This window comes from Asterias amurensis, chromosome 2 (assembly GCF_032118995.1).
Source record: "Asterias amurensis chromosome 2, ASM3211899v1".
NCBI classification, from domain to species: Eukaryota; Metazoa; Echinodermata; class Asteroidea; order Forcipulatida; family Asteriidae; genus Asterias; species Asterias amurensis.
Window position 1 is genome coordinate 18,932,347 of NC_092649.1, and position 23,474 is coordinate 18,955,820.

Sequence of the window (23,474 nt, forward strand, 5' to 3'; positions counted from 1 at the left end):
AGGGCCACGCTGGTGAGGGTTGACAGCTTTATGCACAAGCCAACAAAGCCAATTTGGAGTGCTATAAGAAGCCATCTTCACCATGTCATGGTGTAGCAGTTATAAGCACCAGATCAGCTCTAGTATTTCTGATGTGTGGGTTCAAGTCCCGGTCGTGACACTTGTGTGTTTAAGCAAGACACTTAACAAATTGCTTTGTAAAGTTGGGGGAGGTAGTGCTTTCTGCGCTACCAGCAAGGCTTCTAATGGATAATACCCAAGCCTACATCCGTATGGACCATAAAGGGGGTAACCCTGTTTCAGCCCAGGACTAGGTGGCAACGGCCCCTGAAAATAGTTCATTTGTAGCCCACATATTCAGGCCTTGTGTGTCTGGCGACTTGCAAAATAAACACAAAAATCAACTTACAGTCTTCCATTGTCTTTTTAACTCCTTCTTCATCTGTTATTGAAGCCAGCTCACTACTACCGCCACTACTACACTCTCCCCTGCCACTGCTCTTGTTATCGACCCTCATCGAGGACCCAGTCCGCTCCCTTTGCCAGTCCTTGAACGGCGATTCCAGACCGTTTACCTTCTCAGAGGACTTGTTGATGTTGGCCGTCAGACCCTCCTTCCTTTCTCTACGTGGATTGCTGTGATGACGACCATATGCGTCGTTCCAGGAGCCCTGCGTGGCTTGGGGTTTGGCTGTTTGCTCATAAGATGGTGTCTTTGAATCTTGTGGGTAGGAAGGTCGACCCATAGCACCTGTAACAATCAGTAATACATAATGAGAGCTAATTTATATATAATCATTGGTTTGCGGTAAGTAACACTGTGTGTGTCTGCTTGCCAGGTAGAGTTTGTTCTTAGAGAACTGTCTTTCTTTATTCTACTACTGCAGAGTAGATAATCGGGGGTTTGGGAGACTTCTCAGTTCTGAAAAGAACCATTCTGCTTTTTAACTACTACCCTGGCATAAGGTATAACAAATTGGCTTGGACTACTACTTTAGTTTGTAGGATTGTTATTAACTGCACTATCGCAGTACTACAGAGTCAGTTCTTGAATTGGTCCCTATGTTTTGACTAGCTTGCTCTAGTCATCGTCAGGAGCGCTAATTTGCCTGACAGGTAAGTGGCAATTCAAGAATTTGTTAAAATCAATATTCTGCTTAGCATAATCAAACCAAAATTGTATTCTATACCCCGATGCAAATTTCCATCTATTAAATCGTTGAGGGATCCGCTGCTAAAACATACCATTCGAACTACCTCTACATGTAGGTACCGGGCAATCTCAGTGGTTTAGTTGGTACGACACTGCTCTAGATTTGCAAAAGGTCATGGGTTCGGGTCCCAACCAAGTAATATGCCTGTGATTTCTCTTCACAGAACTCGGGAAAGTACTGAGTATACTTAGCTCATACCATGGCTGGGAAGAGGGGGTAGTTGGGGATGTCCAGGAAACTCTGGCTCATCGTTGACTTCTTCAGTCGGCTGAACTCCTTGAATCTCTCGGATCAGATGATGAAAACGGGGGTCAACTACAGCCAAAAACAAATCAGAGAAATTCTCATAAGGAATCTAAAATCTACAGTGCTGTGTAACTCAGCAGTTTTGTTCAGTAATTGAGCAAGAAAATTCTTTCGATTTGTTCAGTGTAGCTGGGCCAATAATTTGGGGTGTCTTGGCCGAGCTGATAAGAGCACCGAACTCTTGAAGCTCTGGTGTTTGTGTTCAGCAGAGTATGGGTTAGAATCTCGGTGGTCGTGACACTGGAGTCCTTTTAAAACAAGACAATTAACCATAGCTTCTCTCCATCAATGAGTAAATGGGTACCTCTGAGGGCAGAGATGGTTCTTGTGAATGACTAAGCTTTATAGTAAGCTACATATTTGGCAGCACAGGCTGAGTACTCCCCATCAGTTAATTTAGACTTACCCAAGTCCTTCAAGAGCATCATGGATCTAGCGTGTCTCATCTCATACAGTTTATGGTAGAGTTCAGTGATTGTATGGCAACTGTAGTCCCACACCGTTAGCATTTCGTTTGTGGGACTACTATCTCCTGGTCTGTATAGGGCACTCCTAAATGACTGGACGTCGTCGTTGGTGAAGTTAAGCTTTCCAGCTGGAAAAAAGAGTGATACCAAATTTAAAGACATTGGACACCTTTGGTAATTGTCAAAGAGTAGTCTTCTCACTTGGTGTATCTCATCAAAGGCATAAAATAACAAACCTGTGAAAATTTGAACTCAATTGGTCGTCAAAGTTGCAAGATAACAATGGAAAATGCTTGATTTCGAGACCTGAAATCTAATTCTGAGGTCTGGAATCCAAATTCAAATATTTTTGTGGAAAATTACACTGAAAACAGTGTCACGCCATCCAATGAGCTGATACTACTGTTCTTTTTTGTTGTCTGTTCAGGGAGTCATGTTATAGTTTGTCATGTTTGGGTTCTCTATGGAGCATAAAATTCAAGTTGTGGGCCCAATTTCATGGCCCTGCTTAATGCTGAATTCCGCACTTACGTTCACGATTCCCCGCTAAGGGCCCACGACTTCGTGCAAGCGCCGTATTTCTGCGCTAGCCTTGTAAGCATAGAATGCCTAGTAACGTTGAGTACGCACGCGCAGAAGCCAAAATTTGCCATAACCCATGAAATACACTTGCTGTAAGCACAGAATCCTTGCTTCCGTAAGCGCCGATTCTGTGTTTACGGTAATCAGCGCCACGAAATTGGGCCCTGGTGGCTATAGTCATCTGAGTGTGTGTGTTTGAGTTCCGGTGTGCGGCAGGAGATTCTGTCCCCCCGTATATCGAAATGTGTACAAACTACTTCTGATACTGTGATAGCGCCTTCTTTTGAATCCTCCTCCTTGAGCCCATGTTAATTTCCCATAAGGGGGACCGAATCTCTGGCAGACAGAATTCCCTGGGACACTGGTCAGGACACTTGTGTCTGTCCTTGCTTCTCTTCACCTAGGGGTATAAATGGGTACCTGCGAGTGTAGAGGTTGTTATTGTGTTTGAAAAAGCCTTGAAAGGACACCCTATGCCATAGCATACGACCAGTGGCCATATTTGTTTTATTATAGGGTTTCCTTTCTATTCTACAGTTGCCTTGCCCTTTCTTCAAAAACGAAGCATACTACTATAACTATACGAATAATACAGATTACAGGCCTGCTTTCCATACTTACCTAAAGTCACCCATAAGGAGGACACATCAAGCATACGGCACAAATCCTGCCGGCACGATACTGGAATATCACGGATGTATTTCCTCACGGGCGCCATATTTAACGAAGTCCTCAGTGCCAAGCAGGCAGTAAAAACTAAAACTGCACTCAACACTTTTCGAGTTTCCACACAGAATTTACCACGACTCGTAAACAAAATCGTCAATGTTCAGTCTGCGTTGGGCTCGAGAAATACAGGTTACACCAGCGTAGACTTTCCTTACACTTGTTGGTTTATGAATGAGTAATGATTAAACATTCTAAACACATTCGAAACAATGATATTTTCGGTCATTCGAGTCATGAAACTTGGGAAGTTACACGACGTCACAACCTTTGCATCACATGCAAAATGCTGCGGTTTTTTTAAGGGGAAATCCCTGGTTTTGATGACGTTGAGTTGTTTAGTTCCGGTTCGACTGAACCACAGTTATTGAGGGGTGATCGTAAAACATTTACCATAAATAGTTTTTTACTTTTGTATTTATTTGTTATTTTAACCTCTAGTATATGAAAAAATGATGCCTCTTAGATAAAAAAAACATAATGTAGTACCTGTATTTAAAAAGTTTTATTGAAAGGAAAATCAAACCGCCGAAACAGACATTAAATGGCTACCCCTATTAATGGAGGAGTTTAATTGCAATACTTTCGTGTTTCTAGCCTATGTTCTAGATAACTGTGCGTGGACTTTGTACACAATTTACCACAATAATTGACCACAATAATTCACGAAGAGTTTACCGACCGATTCTTCGGTGGTAAAGTATCACATTGTTATGAGTTCGTTCTGTCCTTATACTCTATGGTAAGTCCTAAGTCCAAGCACAGAGAAAGGACCCTTCCTCTACTCTATGGTCGAAGTGGTAATGCTTTATTTTGTACATGGTTGCATTACACACACAGCTCTATGATTACACATTGTAACTAGTCAATAGAGGGCGGTATACAAGCACTGGGAAGAATAATCTGCAATGCAATACACAATCTGAGAAGCGTTACTGTCAGTAACGCTTGAGATTCAAATTTTGGGAAGAAACAGGCATCATTCTCCGCAGGACTTGAATGGAAAAGTTTGGAAAAAAATGTTCAGTTTTAGTACACGAGATGCATTATGCCGGTCGCGGCCGGCTCAAGCTGGACTGGAGAGCCTTGATTAAGGCTAGCCCTCTACCGACAGACCGGTATCTGTCGCAGAAAATGATTTTTGTCTACAACAGACAATAATATCGTAGGGTCATATTATGTGGTCGACCCTCATATGTTTTCGAACCCCAACTTTGATTCCCGTTTGACGCGAGACTGTGCAAGCTCCACCGGTGGACAGAAGCTCTGTAGTTAACTCACGGTCTGTATTTTCGTCAGGCTGAGAATAACTTTGTTTCCTGTCTTAGGTTATGCTCAAACATTTATATTGATGATTTTTTAAGTTTATAAATCACTAGAGAGCATTATTATGCCAGCAATCAAAGGAGTCTAAGAAACATAATCCAAGCTCTAAACTTCAAAACAAAATTATCATCTGCTACAATGAGTTTCATTCTCCTTCAGTCAATAGAAGATTACATGATTTGGTTTGCTATTTGGGATGCTCTGGTGTGCCAATACGGGGGATATTTTAAGTGAACAAAATAATAATAATAGCAATGATTTGATTGACTAGAGACTGTAAAATATCTGATATACGTAATAAATAATAATATGTGAATATTCGAGAGATAACAGATTGGTTTCTTACTCCTTAAATCAAACATTGCTGGTCTGAAATGGGGGAAAACCAGATTGTTTTGAAGTGTTTGTGCTTCAAGGGGGTTGGGGGTGGTTTACTGTCATGCCTTGCGATATCCCAGAATCTTATCAAGTAGCCATTATGTCTAAGGACAAAAAAGTATTTAAATTTGTCTAAAGGAACACGTTGCCTTGATCGGACGAGTTGGTCTATTAAAAGCGTTTGGACTAACCATATTCATTTTACAACATTAACGGTTACAGAACGCTTTTCAAAGACCAACTCGACCGATCCAAGGCAACGTGTTCCTTTAATAGTAATTGAAAAAGATTTTTGACTGTTTTTGCACTCAATGCTAACTTCTGAATATTCAATAAAGTACCAAAACATATGCGTCGCTCCAATGTCGAAGATGCATTGGCACTGTAAATAGTGGATTATCTCTCGCAACAGAAAAAAACAAAACTTTTACGATTTCAACACACAATGAAGTGTAAAATGTCTTTGTAAAAAGGTTGGATAGATGATTAAAAAAAAAATCATTTAGTTTTTTATTGTGATTTTTTTTTCCTGTTGTCCTACCAACACATGACGCCATGATACAATATACAGGAGAAAGATGGTGCAACTGAAAACAAAAGTACTGCAAATGCTAGCCCATTAGTCTCAGGAACATAAATAAATCACACAATCTGAACATACTTGATCTATGAGTTGAGTAGAATGTTTAATTGTTTTAATAAAAATAACAAAACGAGGAAACAATGTTAATAACTTAAAGACACTGGACACTATTTGTAATTGTCAAAGATCTGGGCACAATTTCGTGGCTCTGCTTTTCGTAAGCACAGAATTGGTGCTTACGGAAGCAGGAAATTCTGTGCTTACGGCAGCAGGCGTATTTCACACAAATAAGCGGTAAATTTGGGCTTCCGCGCGTGCGTACTCCACGCTACAATACAAGGCATTCTACGCTCTAACTAGGCTAGCGAAGAAATTCGGCGCTTCCACGTAAGCGGGGAAATGGCGATCGTAAGCGCAGAATTCGGCGGTAGGCAGAGCCATGAAATTGGGCCATGGTGTATCTCAAGATATGCATAAAATAACAAACCTGTGAAAATTTGAGCTCAGTTTTGGTCATCGAAGTTGCGAGATAATAATGGAAGAAAAAAACACCCTTGTCACACGGAGTTGTGTGCTTTCAGATGTTTGATTTTAAGACCTCAAATTCTAAACTTGAGGTCCCGAAATCAAATTCGTGGAAAATTACTTCTTTCTAAAAAAAAATAGCCGTTTCTCACAATGTTTTATAGTATCAACCTCTCCCCATTACTCGTCACCAAGTAAGGTTTTATGCTAATAACTATTTTGGGTAATTACCAATAGTGTCCACTGCATTAGCGGAGTAAACTTTTAAAAAAATCACAGGCGGAAGAAAACATTTTATTTTTTTTAATTCAAAGAGAAAACTTGTTTGGAAAAATAAACATAAAAAAAAAAAAATCATGGGAGGCCCCTGTTTCTATAGGACGCGCTGGATAACATACAAAAAAACCTTTCTCATGAAATTGAACGAGACTCGGGGCCACAATAGACAAATTTTCCCAAACGAAAATGTACGCTTCGAGTCTGGCTTAGGATGCTAAACAACTTAGCGAACAAAACTTATTTTGTGAGAAGCACGGCGTATTTGCCTATTGATAATAAATTTCAGAACCGATTCTCTTCAAATGACCTTTTTGTTCAAGAGAAGAGGGATTACAAAGCATTTCAATCATGAGAACCGTTTTATGCGTGAAATGTGTATCAGATTTTGTTCCAATTACGGATTATTCTTCTGGCAGTACCGCTCCAGGTTTCCAGCGCTCTCTCAAAAAAAACGTTGTTACCTTTTAAAAGGTAGCATCTCCGGTGGAACCTAATCCAAAGTTTTGGTTTCAAAAAGGTTCATAGTCAGAAACTCGGTAATGTTTAGCTGTATTGGACGTATCGTAACTACTTGGCCACCCGAAAGGTAATTTGGTCAGACCAGTATTCCAACACCCCTATGCACACAATTACAAATCTGTGAAAATTTGCACGTAATTGGTCATCGAAGTTGCAGATCTTTTATCAGAGTGAGAAATATTATACTTCTATTTAAAAAAAAATCAGAGGGAGTTGTTTCTTACAATGTTTTGTACTATCAACAGCTATCCGTGAGAAACAACTCGTTACCAAGAAAGTTGTTATGCTAATTAACTTTGAGTTATAACCAATAGAGTCCAGTGCTTGTAAACTTGGACTCAAGTTCAGTATTATGAGCAGTTATAGGGTGCGTTCGTTTAGCTTCCCTGGGTCTACCCCGCGGTGCTCACTCGGGTGAGCCCCTGACAAGAGCTAAACGAACGACCACTCACCGGTCTTGTAGTGACGTCGTTTACCTGGGGCCAGCCCCCAAGCAGGGCACTGGGGCTGGGGCTGACCTGGGTGAGCCCCTGGAATGATGTCAAAAGCTATTCGAACGCACCGGGGCCGACCGGGGATGACCAAGGGAAGCTAAACGAACGCACCCAATGTTTCACTCTGGCATTGGCTCACCAGTGCCTCCGGCCATAACAGTTTCCATAACAGTGTTCAGATGCTGTAAATACTTTAAGAATTCATCCATGCTGTCTGCTCCAGGTCCGCTGCTCGACGCGGCATTAGGGGTTGCCTTCCCGCCAAAATCTGGCGGTGGTGCATCCGAAGTGTGTAGGGGATCAAAGTTCTTTTCCAAAGAGTTGGTCTCAGAAGGGAGGTCCATCTTGTCAGCAGCTAGGCAGAGAGTGGTGTTATTTCTGTGGGTTAACTCAGTACCGAGACCGGCAGTCTTTGGGGTGATTTCTGCTGCCTGTTGGATGTTCAGGGCAGGTTGGTTTTGGTGTACATTGTGCCCCGACTCTGCTGCAATTTCTGCGGCCTGTTGGATGTTCAGGGCAGGTTGGTTTTGGTGTACATTGTGCCCCGACTCTGCTGCAATTTCTGCTGCCTGTTGGATGTTCGGGGCAGGTAGGTTTTGGTGGTTGTGCCCCGTCTCTGCTGCAATTTCTGCGGCCTGTTGGATGTTCAGGGCAGGTTGGTTTTGGTGTGTGTTGAGCCTCGTCTCTGCTGCAATTTCTGCGGCCTGTTGGACGTTCAGGGCAGGTTGGTTTTGGTGTGTGTTGTGCCTCGTCTTTGCTGCATTTTCTGCGGCATTTTGGATGTTCAAGACAGGTTGGTTTTGGTTTGCTTCGCGCCCCGTCTTCGCTGCAGTTTCTTCTCCAGCCTGTAGATTCAAGACATGTTGGTTTTGGTGTGCGTCGTGTCCCGTCTTTGGTTCAATTTCTGCAGCCTGTTGAATGTTGGCCGAGACAGGTTGGTTTTGGTCTTGCCCCATTTGTATTTCTTGGATCTGTTTGGGTGGTGGGTAGTTCTTGTCTGCGAGAAGTCGCCCTGGGAATGAGCCGATCTGCGGTGAGGAATCGCCGCCCGTCTGCTCGGCAATGTAAAGTCTCCCCTCCGGTAAATCAATGCTGCATAAAGACTCTGTCGACGTGTAACGGGTGTCTTCGGTATCTGCTCTCGGCAGCTTCACGCTCTCTGCTTGTTGAATGTCCGGAGTCACATTGGATGAACTGTTGTTCTCATTTTCGGCGACCAAGGCGACAGCTTTATTTGGTGGTACGGGATAAATGGCTGACCTGAGTTCAACATATTGGTGCTGGGTTCGAACTCCACACGGTCCTGGTGTGAGGTAAACGCCCGTTGTGTGAGCCATGGGTGGGGCTACTGGGTTAGGGTTAGCTTGGAGCATCTGCCCGGTCGGTCTTGGGTTGGGGGTTTGTTGGACTTTGGGTCTGGGGTTGTGAGTTTGTTGGACGTTCGGTCTGGGGTTGTGAGTTTGTTGGACTCGGCTGTACCGTTCAGGATCTCCAACACCAGGCGTGGAAGCTGCAGCAGACGGCACCCCTTTCGACGGGTCGGCTGCAGACTGTGGTGGCGGCTCATCATCAGCAACAATAGTCACAGCAACTGGAAAAGTTGGCCACGTCTTCCCGCCCATCAGAACCACTCGCTTCGGTTGCTGCTTGTCACCAACCGTCTCTGGATTCTTCTCCTCGAGACCCATCGCCGCTACCATACTCGCCATTCTGCCCAACGAATTCTGATTGTAGTTGCCCATGGACAGTCGCAGCTCGCCCCTGCTATCAATGCAACCGTAGACCGGTGGTACATGCTCATCCAGTAACCCTAGCGGTTTCAGCTCTACCTGGGTCGAGCCATCCATAAACCAGCTCTCTTTGAGTACCCTTGTGGAGCCCAAAGTGAAATGTACGGTACGGTAGTTCTTCTCCGGACCACTGCTTGAAATAGTCTGTGGGTCATTTTTGGGCTTAATGCGGCGGGAGAGTGCACGGGCTCTGTTCCGTGAAGATGCTGCTCTTTTATACTGCTTGGAGCTTCTAGGTGACTGGCCTCCTGATGCCTGACTCACCCTGGGTTTTTTGGGAGCACTTGGTGGTCTGTGGTTCACATCCTCTGAAATAGACAGGTTGCCACCGTCAGTCACCTGGACGGACAATGTCACAAGAGGCTGGTCGCTTGGGGGATTGTCAACCATCTTAAACCGATCCACAAAAGACAGGCCAGTTTCCTTCAAACGTCACCAACTTGATTAGTCTCTTCTATCATGGATTTCTTTATCACCCAGGAAAGTCACGTTTGCCTATAAATAAGTCAAAGAAAAACTAAATATTTTTCTTGAAACTCTTGGTTTTTTTCTGTCTTTATGTTTTAGTCAGGTTTGCCCAGGCGGAAGAAAAAAAGAAGAAGTTATTTTCCTTTAAACTCTTATAAATGCCAAATTGATCTCCTGACGTCTTCTCAATGTTTTTTTTTGTCTTTAAGTTAGGCCAACAGATTGTATAATCTGTGTTTCAGGAAATTTAAAATAGCCAACAGCCTTAGTTTTGTCTCTTATATTTACTGCACATTACAAGATCCTATCTTCAAGTAATGGAAATGGACTAGACCTACTATTATTAGCTAGATGCAGAACATGTTTGAAATATGTAATTAACTACGAAAGGATGAAGCAAATAAATCACGCCGCATGGGCATCAATATTGTCAGCCTTAAAGACAGTGGACACTAATGATATTGTCAATAGACCAGTCTTCTCACTTGGTGAAAGTCAACATATGTATAAAATAACAAACCTGTTAAAGTTTGAGCTCAATTGGTCGTCGCAGTTGCGAGATAATAATGAAAGAAAAGAACACCCTTGTCACACGAGGTTGTGTGCTTTCAGATGCTGGATTTCGAGACCTTTTTCGAAAATTACTTCTTTCTCGAAAACTACGTTACTTCAGATGGAGCAGTTTCTCACAATGTTTTATACTATCAACCTCTCCCCATTACTCGTTACCAAGTAAGGTTTTATACTAATAATTATTTTGAGTAATTACCAAGTGTCAGAAATATTTAAAATAGCCAACAGCCTTACCTTAGGGCTTAGCTTTGTCTCTAGTTACTGCATATTATTACAAGTTATGTAATAGGCCTACTTAAGTACTAACAGCTACATTCACAAAATGTTTGAAATGTTTTACCGAAAGGATGAAGCAAATAAATCACGCCACACGGAACACAGTTATTGTCAGCCTCAATGGTAAAATAAAACTTACAGTGATTGTACGTAGATGAGAGTAGAACACTGAGGACGATTTCGACTGCCAGTTGTTTCGTCGTCGAAGGCTAGGCATAGATAGACTTTTCCGTGCCAAATTTAAAGTCAAAATTTAAAATTAATTTCAAAAAGACCAACGCACTGTGCTGCTGTCTTGTTCTGTGACGGATACACACAAGTTGTTCGAGGAACAAAATTCCCGCGCATGTACGCGCAAGCGCTGCACGCCATAGAGATGTGCACTACAAGCAGACGCACAAACGCGTCTGCGCCACGCCACCATAATCCTCAAACAAAAAGGCGCGATGTTCCATCATTTTGCCAACCAAAGTGTTAGTACGCACGCGTAAAAGTGCAATTTAAATGAATGATCTCACTAAACTGCACCGCCGTTGGATGGAAGCAGACATAAAGAACCTAGATGGAAGGCACAAAAAGCATGCCAGCACAAAAATTTGCTTAGCATGAAATTTCTTCCTAAAAAACAGGATTACCAACCAAATTTCTACGTGATTTTCAGGACAAGCAAACAACAGCTGAATGCCAGTGACAAGCAATATGCAACGTAATTAAAATTTGGTTGGTAATCTTGTTTTTATCAAGGAGGAAATTTCATGCTAAGCAAGTTTTTTGTGCTAAGCAGCTCTATGCAGTTGGGCCCTGATGAGTTTTATGAGTGCTTGCCATGGTACTAGGGCTTGAATCTAATAAACGAGTAATCTCACCTCCTACCACATCGTGGGCAAACTGGACAGAGGTGTCATTGACTGTTTGAAATCTGGGGACCTGAAAGCGAGAGAGGGGGAACCAGCAACATCGTTATGAACGCCTCGGACATGTACTGCCCGAAACAACATTTGTGCTTTTAAAAAAGACACTTAATTTTTGCAAACAAAACACAAAAACAATACACTGCAACAACTCGGAACGCAATCGACTGCTTCTGAGCCACTAACACCTGGTTAAGACAGGCGCTCCAGTGAGTCGCGCCGAGACAAATAGATTTGGAGCGACTCTGGTCGACCCAATTAAATTTTGGTTTCAGACAGGCCAACTTAACATAAAATTTACATTAGATTCGGCTAATATGACAAGATCGACGTCTGAAACCAAGGCAACAGTCGATCTTTCGACTTCTAGCGCGTCTAGTCGCTCCTAACTGTTTCAATTCAGACATCGAACTTTTCATCTGGAACGGGTGTAGGCCTTGTTCGAAACGAGTGGCTTTTGGCTTTGGATTCGGCTCAGGCTAGCTTGGCCCGGCGGTTCTTTGACAATATTATGGTTTGCGTATACGCGTCCGGGGTTTCAGACGAGAAGACGGGGCATGAAGCCGAATCCAAAGCCGAGACGTGGTTTTTTAAAAGACCTTGAAACCAGTGCCCTTGAAACCACTTCCCATCAAAACCAATGCTAGCTGATGCGTCAGTGAACTGCCCGATATTGTCATTTTGACTGCCAACCACTGCGAGCTGGCGACACGCCATTAAAATGTTCCAAAAAATCCAGCCACATTAATAAATCAAGCTTCTCCCGTGCAGTCAGACGAACTTAATGATCATGGGCTTACGCCAGCCCCTTGACAGGGCAATTAACTTCAACTGTATAGCATTCATTGACATTTAGGTATATTTAGAAACAAAAGTGATTTAAAGTTGGTCAACTGTGAAACCAAACTTGAAGGTGGTAAAGCTTTCAAACTTGGCCTTTGAAGAAAATGTGCTTCTTTCTTGAATTGTTAAGTAATGTGGTCATATAAAAGCAACAGTTTCGTAACAAAAGACCAAAAACTCTTACAATTATTTAACGCTACTGAACAAGTAAAGCTTTTGACCACAACAAAATATTTTGTTCATATATTTTGTTCAACTTTTTTGTTCATATATTTTGTTCATATATTTTGTTTATACTTTGTTCAAGACTGTATCTATCACTTCAGTTTGAAGTCTCATTCTACTCTTATATTGTGTGACATAGATTTTTCAAGAAATATTGACATTGTAAATTCAATTTTGGGAAAATTAGTGGGGAAATAAAAATAAAAGAATGTCACGTTTGTGACACTTGCTCCCCTCTGCATGAAACATAGAACTTGATCTTTTCACGAGAACCAATGTGTCAATTCCAGAAGGAAGGACATCAGGAAAGTATGGTACTTGAAATAAACATGTTGTAATCGGCTTTTCACTATTCTCTCGTGACCCAGAATACCGATCGATCTTAAACTTCTACGAGTTTTTATGTTTGTGGTGGATTACATAAAGTGCTTACACTGCCAGCAACTGTTTTGTTAGCAAAAACCCATTCTGCAATCAAAAATTAATGAAATTGAATAGCACATGTAATTAATAACAGTATACATCCATATCCCTGGCAAGGTATAAACTTATCCCTTCATTAATAGTATCACAAAACGAGTCATGGTTTTGTAATTTTCTGTCATGATTCTTACTTAGCGCTTGTAAAAAAAGAGCATCTGCATAAATGGACTGTACTTTTTCAAAATGTATTTTCAAATCACAAAAGTGGTAAGTCATAACTAAATAATTTTTTTTTATCTCCTCAATTATGGCACAACCCATGCGATATACTCCTCTCAGCCATTTTCTCTAATTGCTCCTAAACGTGTATAGGTTAATTAAAAAGCCCTCATTCTGGTGCCTAACTTGCCCTTTAGTAGAATATTACCAAACAATGTAATTGAGCCAATCGCCGGTGTCAGATGCAATTGTGTCCGCCATGCTATACTGTCCGCTCGGGACACTTTTGCATATGCAATTGTATCCGGGGCTATGCAAAAACCGTCCGGCGGACATGTGCGCGCGTAAGCGAGCGTGCTTGCACTGAACCTACGTACGTATATGAATATTCACTTAGGCCTATTTTATGATTGCCGCGCATGCCCAACGGCCGAACATTTCCAATGTCATTCATGACATGCACTTAGCTTGTAAACAAAATGGCGAACGTGTTCCGTTGAAGGGCGTTTGATTTGCTGCAAGGACGGTTTTGCACGGGGGCGGACACAACTGCATATGCAAATGTGTCCGGGTGGACACAATTGCATATGCAAAACCGTCCGGCGGACATTATTGCGGACATAATTGCATGCGACACCAGTGTAAAGCGGACATTGCGTGCAATGTGCACTGGCCAGATCGTCTGTCATTCATCAGAGCCACTGAATGGAGTTTAGGGCCAGTTACTTTACTAAGACAATTTCAGTGCAGCTTACGTTATACGTCATATTATAAGTCTTACGTTCGCTTAGTAGCGTTTATGCTAGTTTCATGCTAGGCCCTACCTTCTAGCACATCAATTATGTCACTTCTGGACCAGCAGTTCCCGGACGGCCTTTAGCGTCGCAACTTCACACTCCAAATACGGGCCATCTGAGACATTCATTAGCCAAACTTATGCCCTAGTTGGATAATTTTCCGTACGACGCTATCACTTTTTCACAAATTTTTACAAAAAGGGATATCTCATTGAGGTACATTAGATACTATATTATTTCATATCGAATGAAAAAGTGGTGGCGCCATACGGAAACTTTTCCCCAATAATTAGTTTACAAAACGGGAGATACACTTATCTATATAGACACATATCTTTGAAATTACACTTAACTTCACAAGGGAGATAATTTTCCACAAAAAATTCACCAAAACTTCCAAGTAAATCAATTGCGAACCAAGATTTCAAACTATAGATGGGTTTTTATAATGAAAAACTTCTTGAATAAACGAATTTATTTTATTTTGTATTTCAGATACATCATCATGTCAACATCAATACATTGTAATAACATTGTTCATAAAACATATAATGACTTGTACGAAGGAAAACTTAATCCAGTTAATGAACAATAAATGGAAAATAGTTTGACATTAACATGTAGGGAAAAGAAGAACCAAAAGCTGTTTCCCCCTCTTCCCTAAAGACAAGGACAATTTGTACAAATACGTACACAAACAAACAAAAGGGACATGTACGTTATGCATGGAGTGAGACTATGGGCAACAGATAAAAAAATACTAAAAAATAGGTGTATTAAAATAAAAGAGATATATTAAGTGGTGTATAAATCAATAAATATCTTCTTAAAAGCTTTTACCGAAAAGAAAAACACTGACTGACTGTTTAAGTTCTGCTTTAAGACTATTTCAGTAAAGGACCCCTTTACGAAAAATACTCTGTTAAAAAAACTCTGTTCGACTAGTTGTTTAACAAAAAGATTCCCTTTGGCTAAACCAGGGGTCTGATGAGTGTGAACTGAAGCACTAGCTAAAAAGAAGCCTTGAAGTTTAAGTGGTAACCAATTAAGAGAATGTTTAGAAATAAAATTTGCTAAATTAAGAGATTGAATATCGCCAAGTTTTAAGATACTTGATGTGGCAAACAATGGGGAAGTATGTTCCAGATACCTGCATCATAAATAATACGAATTGCTTTTTTCCTAAAACAAAAACAATTTATTACAACGTAGAAGAACCCCAGAAAAGAGAAGCGTAATTAAAATAAGGAAATACAGAGGAGTTATAAAGTATTACACAAATGTGTTTGGGTAGAAACCACTTTAGTCTGCTCATGACTCCAACATTCATTGACACTTGAGTTATACCCAGACTACTAATGTGATCGTTCAAAGACAGATTTTTATCAATAAGAATGCCAAGGAATTTAGTGAATATCACTTTGGATAAAATAGTATTACTTAAAATAAAAGGAGCATCTTGTAATAATATTGGTCTTTGACAAGTTCAACAATTAAATCTTGAATGGCCTGATCAACATTCGGATGATTGTACGAAAAACTTGTATCATCTGCAAATAAACAAAAGGAAAGCTTATCCGACGAATTACAAATATCATTAACATAAATAATATACATGGCAAAGGCCCTAGCACACTTCCCTGTGGAACTCCGCAGGTAATAGTTTTGTTCAGCGGAATGATGTGAGTAATATAGGAGCCAAACTGCCTTCTTTTTTATAAGTAACTCCTGAACCAGTACAAGTCCAATCCACGCACACAAAAGTGCTCTAAATTGGAAAGAAGTGTATCATGGTTGACTGTGTCAAAAGCCTTGGACAGGTCCAGGAAAACACTCACAGATAAATGATTTTTTTTCAGTTGCATCAATGATTTCACTGAGAACATCTAGAATAGGCATCTCGGTGGAACATTTAGCCCGAAAGCCATATTGTGATTGGTATAAAAGACCATGCTTGTTTATAAAACACATTACTCGGCTGAAGATGAGCTTCTCAAAGATTTTTTAAAAGATCGATAAAATGCTGATGGGTCTGTAATTACACGTTTCATGCTTCTGTTACCTTTGTGGATAGGCACTACTTTCCCTGTTTTTAAACAATCCGGAAAAAAATACCAGAAGAAATGGACTTATTGAAGACCATGGCTAAAGGTTTAGCAAGGGCATTCCTTGCTTGCTTGATAGCAACAGAGGTTACACCGTCCCAACCTGGAGCCTTACCAGCCTGGAATTTGTTAATAACATCAACAATTTCAAGATCAGTAATGGGATTTAAACACAAGGAATGTGAAGGAATCTGTCACCAAGAAAAGAGCCAAACAAAGTGTCTGATGGAGGGAGGTTGCCAGCTATTTCGTTAACAAGTAATCATTAAAGTTGGTTTATAAAAAGCGTTTGTAAACTTTTGTTATAAAATGCATAATATGATTGGAAAGATGTTTTAACAGTAGAATACAATGATTCACACAAATTTGCCTCGAAGTTGCGTGGTTTTCCTTTTCCTTTGCGAACTAACACGGTCTGCCATTTATGGGAGTCAAAAATTTGACTTAAGATTTATTCATTGATTTTTCAGATTTAACTATATCAATGAATAAATCTTAAGCCAAGTTATTGTATCACCTTAAAGGATTTGGGTACCTTTTCAAAATCTCCTTAGATTTACATTAAACTTACAGGGTTTGAAGATAATGATAGTAGAAAGCTTCCCTTCAAATATTACTTACTGAGGTGCTGTAGTTTTTTGAGAAATGGGGGAAAAAAATGTCATGAAAATACGTTTGTAAATGATTAAAATAATTTTCGTCTCATGAGACGAAAATTATTTTCATGCCATTGTTTTACTCATTTCCCAAAAACTACAGCACCTCAGCACGTAATATTTTCAGGGAAGCTTTCTACTATCATTTATATCATTTATATCTTCAAACTGTGCAAGTTTAGTGTAAATCTGTGGACATTGTGTTTTTGTCCTACAAAAGTTACATATAAAAGACCCTTTAAAGACACTGAACACAATCGGTAATTGTTAAAGACCAGTCTTCCCACTTGCTGTATATCTCAACATTTATGCATAAATAACAAACCTGAGAATTTGAGCTCGATTGGTCGTCGGAGTTGCGAGAGTATGAAAGAAAAAACACCCTTGTCACACGAAGTTGTGTGCATTCAGATGCTTGATTTCGAGACCTCAAAATCTAATTCTGAGGTCTCAAAATCAAATTCGTGGATACTTCTTTCTCGAAAACTACGTTAGAGGCAGCCGTTTCTCACAATGTTTTATACTATCAACCTCTCCCCATTATTCGTTACCAAGTGGGGTTTTATGCTGATAATTTTATTTTGAGTAATTACCAATAGTGTCCACTGCCTTTAAGACTTCTCAAGGTATAGCTAGATCCAATGAACAAATCTGGAACCAAGATGTGTTCGGTAGTAAACCAATTTGGAATCTTGCCGATGCCGATGAGAGGCATTTAAGATAAGATTTTTAGGATAAGCAAACAACAGCTGAAGACCAGTACAAGCATTATGAAACAAATGGAAATTTTGTTGGTAATCCCGTTTTTATCAAGGATGAAATTTCATGCTAAGCAAATTTGTGTGCTTAGCAGCTCTATGAAATTGGGCCCTGGTGGTGCGTCGCGATCGCAAGTGCATCGTCGCCCTATATTATGTGCATGGAAAATAAGACAATAATTATTAGTCTGGCTGGTCACAGTAGATTAAGAGTGGATTTGAACTGGGGGAGCGGGGTAGTGACAACAGACAGAGGAAGACAACTTCTACTTTACTACTCGGCAAAGTCCCATGATGGAATATCACGCTAAGATGATGGTCACTCTCATTAATCAATTGGCTAGATTATTTGTGAAAATATTGTCAATCAGTGTGGCAATATCGAGGGTGATTCTAAAGAAATTACTCACGGATAGCAGATGTGTCCTCCAACCTGTCTTCCTTTCCAAGCTGGTTAGAATGAGGCTAAAAGTCTACAACAGCTGATAAAATGATGATTAAGCTTGCAAAGCTAGCACCGAAAAAAAATAGGTTGGTTTTCCAATATATTTCTTTGAAAAACTGTGGTCTCCAAAAAATCATACAACCGCACAGCAAATAACGGGGTGTGTGCATCCAGCACAAGCTCACCGAAGGACTGTGTTCACATCCCACCAAACTCAATTGCTCTACCCCCTATATTGACATCCCATTAGCATACACTGTATTCCCTCACACATCACACCAGCACAAACCTCTTTCTTATTCAAACTTCCTTGAATATGCAATGAAGTTACTGGACCCTAAACCTGAGACCATACAAATCAGGGCGCGGTAACTTCATTGCATAGACCAAAGTATATAGTTTGAATAAGAAAGAGATGTGTGCTGGTGTGATGTATGAGGGGAATACAGTTTATGCTAATAGGTGGCAATATGGGGGTACAGCAATTGAGTTTGGTAGGATGTGAACAACACGGTACTTCTGCTGAGATCTTGTGCTGGATGCACACACCCTGCTTTTGCTGTGCGGTTGTATGTTTATTTTTGGAAAACCAACCTAAAATTTTGCCTGTGTTAGCTTTGTAGAGCCATGAAATTGGGCCAAGCTACAAATAACACCCATTTGTGGGGAGTGATTGATGAGAAGTTTGTAAGTATAAATAACATTAATTTATAAGAATGGTTTGTATTCTTTCATTATTAAGGTAACAAAACAATGACAACACTGTAAAACCTGCAGAGTCATTGCCGGGGCGCTAATTTGTTTCCCCCAAACGACATTGCAATGATTTGAAAAGAGCAGGCCAATTTCATTATGACGTAATTTTGACGGAAATAGCCAATTTTTACGGAAAGGGGAAACAAATATTGCAATGTCGTTTGGGAACAAACAATCTCGCGGCCGGGGCCCATCAATTTGAAGCCTAACTTGTTACTGATCAAATGCATTCGTTAAGCAGGTTTTTTTCCCCTGCTTAACAGCTTTATGAATTTAGGCACATAGGTACGGTGATTATTCAAACTGCTGTAAAGATCAGAGTTTGACTAATTTCTTCGTTCTCATAAGTGAACGTTTTGTTTGAGTGTAAAAATGTAGAATTTTATGTAAGAAATCCGTTTTGTGAACTGATTCCCCCTTCCCGGTTCCAACGCTGCATATCACTAACACTACCAATAGGCAAAGTTAGGGAAACAGCACATTTTTGTATGCAGCTGATGGTGGTGGTTTGGTGCATGACACGTCCCCCATTTTTTTGAAGTGGAAAACGAGTAAATAAATGCTATTTTATGACATTTGGTTTCTTCATTTGACTGTTTTAGTACATTTTTTTCTTTAGCTTAGTTAATTATCTCACACATTAGTGTTTCAGTAGGCCTTGAGATTTATAAATTCTTCAATATTCAGTACGTTCTTTTTCAAAGAACAGTCGTCTGTTCCCGCGGTCTTGCACAGATCCTAGACGTCTTTATAGGCTTTTAGTGCAGTAACTACATCAGGCGGGAGGCGCCTTGTATTTTTCTAAAAGAGAGTGTGAGAGTGAAAAACGACCTCATAAATAGTTCGACCAAAAGAAACTCGTTTGTTAGTTGGGTTTTTACATTGAACTAGGGATTTCCACTGTTGTTGGTGAATTCCGTTTTGTCTTGTTTAAATTCCGGTTCTAGACTTCGTCTATCCGATGATGATTTGGCGCGCGCGGTTTGATTTTGCCTTCCTCCATTATTTATATGTAAATTATTGTCAACGATGACAAAACAAGAGTGCCACCACTGACCATGAAGGACGAAATGTGACTACGTTTTGGCTTGGAATTTCGTGATTCACCAGGCGAAGATGGCGTCCAAGTTTTCTTCTACATGGGAAAAAGGTCAGTTGAAGAATCTATTTTGAACATGAATTTCGTTTGAAAAAGCTTTACTTGCCTCGAATATGGAGCAAGTTTTTTGGCCATGGCCTCTTACATTTAATGTCAATCAACTCGTCCGTCGGACAACTCGACCGTTCGGACAACTCGACCGTTCGGACAACTCGACCGTCCGGACAACTCGCGACGAGACAGCTGAAACAGGGTATAAATTATGATTTATTTGGTTACTGAAACTAAATCCTTGAATTGTATTGAATTGAATTGAATGGTTTATTCGTCAAGTTTAAAGGAACACGTTGCCTTGGATCGGACGAGTTGGTCTGTAAAAAGCGTTTGAAACCGTTTGTTATGAAATGTATAATATGGTTAGAAAGATGTTTTAAAAGTAGAATATAATGATCCACACAAGTATCTCTCAAAATTGCACGGTTTTCTTTTTACGTCGCGAATTATCACGGTCGGCCATTTATGGGAGTCAAAATTTTGACTCCCATAAATGGCCGACCGTGTTATTGGACGAGGTAAAAAGAAAACCACGCAATTTCGAGGCATATTTGTGTAGATCATTGTATTCTACTTTTACATCATCTTTCTAACCATATGCATTTTATAATAAACGGTCACAAAATGCTTTTCAAAGACCAACTCGACCGATCCAAGGCAATGTGTTCCTTTAATATAAAAATGCATAACATTTACAATCCTATTAATATTGTAGTGCCTACACTCTACTCTACAGTCTACACTTAGTTACACTTTTTACACAGCAACCGTTATATTAATATTAAAATGCAAAATTGCACAAGTTATAATATATCGTAGGAGGTCCTGTTTTCAAGGTGTCCCTAAAATCGTGGCAAATCTTTTACCTCTCTTTTACCTGGTCTGTAAAAAGCGTTTGAAACCGTTTGTTATGAAATGTATAATATGGTTAGAAAGATGTTTTAAAAGTAGAATATAATGATCTACACAAGTATCTCTCAAAATTGCACGGTTTTCTTTTTACGTCGCGAATTATCACGGTCGGCCATTTATGGGAGTCAAAATTTTGACTCCCATAAATGGCCGACCGTGTTATTGGACGAGGTAAAAAGAAAACCACGCAATTTCGAGGCATATTTGTGTAGATCATTGTATTCTACTTTTACATCATCTTTCTAACCATATGCATTTTATAATAAACGGTCACAAAATGCTTTTCAAAGACCAACTCGACCGATCCAAGGCAATGTGTTCCTTTAATATAAAAATGCATAACATTTACAATCCTATTAATATTGTAGTGCCTACACTCTACTCTACAGTCTACACTTAGTTACACTTTTTACACAGCAACCGTTATATTAATATTAAAATGCAAAATTGCACAAGTTATAATATATCGTAGGAGGTCCTGTTTTCAAGGTGTCCCTAAAATCGTGGCAAATCTTTTACCTCTCTGTGCGCGATGTAAACAGTCCCTAGATAAAAATTGTGTGGTTTTATTTGCCAAGCAAAGAGTCTCCTCTCCCTTGACCAAAACTTAGAAACATGTAAGGCTCCACTAGTTATTTGCACTTGTAAATGCAAAAAGTTTGGTATTTTAGGCATTTCTACATACAAGGTACAAAAATATGTCGTAATGTTGAGGCCATATAAAAATATTTGCCCACCGAAAAAGTTTCATCAAACACTATTTCAATTCACAATTCATGATGATCAAGTGACTGAATATTTTGCTGAGCATTCTGGAAAAAAATACAGAGGCTTAAAGAAGCCATGTGCCTTATATCATTTTCTAATATTTTTGGAGATTTTTATTTTTTAACCCTCATATCAAAATTATTATTAATATTAAAATTTAAACATTGCAGCTTGTTGATTCAATTATCACTGTTTATTTATACGCTTTACTATAAATATTAAGAAAAAAAAAAGATAAATAAATAAATAAAAATCAGATTTGAAAGCCAGTAATTATTCACACTTTTTTTAATATTTTTTTATATTAATTTGTTGCAAGTTACTATCGTAATTTTTAAAATTTAATAAAAACATATTTTGAATAAAATGAAGACAACTGCTGGCTATAGAGTCATACACAGAGTCTCAAAGAACACTTGTAGTCACTGCAGATAGTTTCTTCCATGTATGGCTTCACCGGGAAACCATACTTTCTCGTTTGCCGTGAAAACAGGAAAAACTCAAAACAAAAGGGGCCATTTGAAGTCATCGAAGATCGGTGTGTGGTGTGAACATTTCAATGTGTGTACATCAAGTTTTAATATATGTTTGCATACTTCATATTAACAAATGAAGATAATGAGGGCATCGGTTGATATATGGCATCATTATTTTTTCCCAATTCAAAGAAAAAGGCATAATACTGTGAAAACTGAAAAACTTGAAAGAGTAGTGGACCCCCTCCCCCAAACTAAAAGAGGCCAAATTGCACAGGAGATGCCAGAACAAAAAATAAACAATTAGGCCTACAAGACAGTACATGGGGCTGGATGCATTGTAGTTATGCTGTACTAAAAGGTGGTCGCTGCGGTGCAGTGCCCTCTATTGGCAAGAATCCCAGCATCCCATGGTAGGTCTAAGGGATAACTTGGATAACTTTCTGTATGGTTTGTTTGGCCCATGCCATGGATGGAGTGGCCCTGGTCGAGCTTGGGACCTACACTTGTTTCCGTACGTTTCGCCATGTCATGACATGTGTTCTTCTCGATATCGAGAATTGATATTGTTTTAATGTTTTCTCAAAAAGTAAAGCATGTCATGGAATAATATTTCAAGAGAAGTCTTTCACCATTACCTTCTGTAAACCCTTAAAGTTAACTGTAAATCTGTAAGCTTTTATTTTTTTTTCTGTACTGAAAGTGTCCAATGGCTTTAAAAGCTGTTGTTGTGCTGTCTTTAAATTTATGCAAAACGTGTGTTTTGCATGAAGCTGTCAAAATGGTACAATCGTGATGGTTTTTGATATGCAATTATTAATGTCATGTATGATTTGATTCTGTCTAGGGTTCCTTGTTAACTCCCTAATTGTTCATGAGATGAGGCTGTACCATCTCTTTATTTTCCAAAAAGCATGTGTTGTTGAGTTACGCAAAAAAGTCCCTCAACAATTTATAAATCGTTGCATTTTGTTACGGTGCTAAGTAATAGAGTGAGTCTTTGTAATGACAATTTCTGTCCATCTGTATTCAGTGTGAATAGAATAGTAATACTAGGAAACTTCCACCTTAACTTAAGTGTTGAGTTGTTTTATGTAACCCAAGATCACAACAGGGATCAGTATACAGTGGTAGTAATGTTTTGTGGTTATCAATCTGTCTTAATCAGAAAGTAGGAGGGTTGACTGTGTACTGTGTGAATGCCATCACCATATCATATTGCAGGCAGGCTGGCATAGTTTACAATCATTCAAGAGGATGAATTTAATTGGTTAGACAGTAGGAGGTTGACTGTGTACTGTGTGCATGCATTCACCATATCATACTGCAGGATGGCATAGTTTATAATCGTTCGATAGGATGCTTTTAACTGGTTAGACAGTAGGAGGGTTGACTGTGTACTGTGTGCATGCAGTCACCATATCATGTTGCAGGCTGGCATAGTTTGTATATCATTCAAGAGGATGTTGTTAATTGGTTAGACAGAAGGAGGGTTGACTGTGTGCTGTGTGCATGCATTCA

General features: G+C 39.8%; 2 protein-coding genes across 3 annotated transcripts in view; both read right to left on the reverse strand.

The window, feature by feature from the left end:
- Window positions 1–17,997, reverse strand: part of LOC139951545 (uncharacterized) — a 31,629-nt gene extending 13,632 nt beyond the window's left edge. The window contains exons 1-4 of one of the 2 annotated variants that reach the window (XM_071950492.1): window positions 17,854–17,997; window positions 1,927–2,115; window positions 1,413–1,529; window positions 410–751 (exon numbers count right to left, since the gene is read on the reverse strand). In XM_071950492.1, coding sequence (XP_071806593.1) covers window positions 410–751; window positions 1,413–1,529; window positions 1,927–2,029 — 562 coding nt within the window. In that variant the 5' untranslated portion in view covers window positions 2,030–2,115; window positions 17,854–17,997. Of the gene's footprint in view, window positions 1–409; window positions 752–1,412; window positions 1,530–1,926; window positions 2,116–3,190; window positions 3,563–17,853 lie in introns of those variants that run through there. The other variant, XM_071950487.1, reaches the window with a different exon arrangement.
- Window positions 5,661–10,793, reverse strand: LOC139951557 (uncharacterized). Its single transcript, XM_071950504.1, has 2 exons — window positions 10,646–10,793; window positions 5,661–9,684 (listed from the first exon to the last, which is right to left on the reverse strand). Exon 2 carries the CDS (start codon window positions 9,577–9,579, stop codon window positions 7,519–7,521), a length of 2,061 nt encoding a protein of 686 aa, XP_071806605.1. The 5' UTR covers window positions 9,580–9,684; window positions 10,646–10,793; the 3' UTR covers window positions 5,661–7,518.
- Window positions 17,998–23,474: the final 5,477 nt, after the last annotated feature.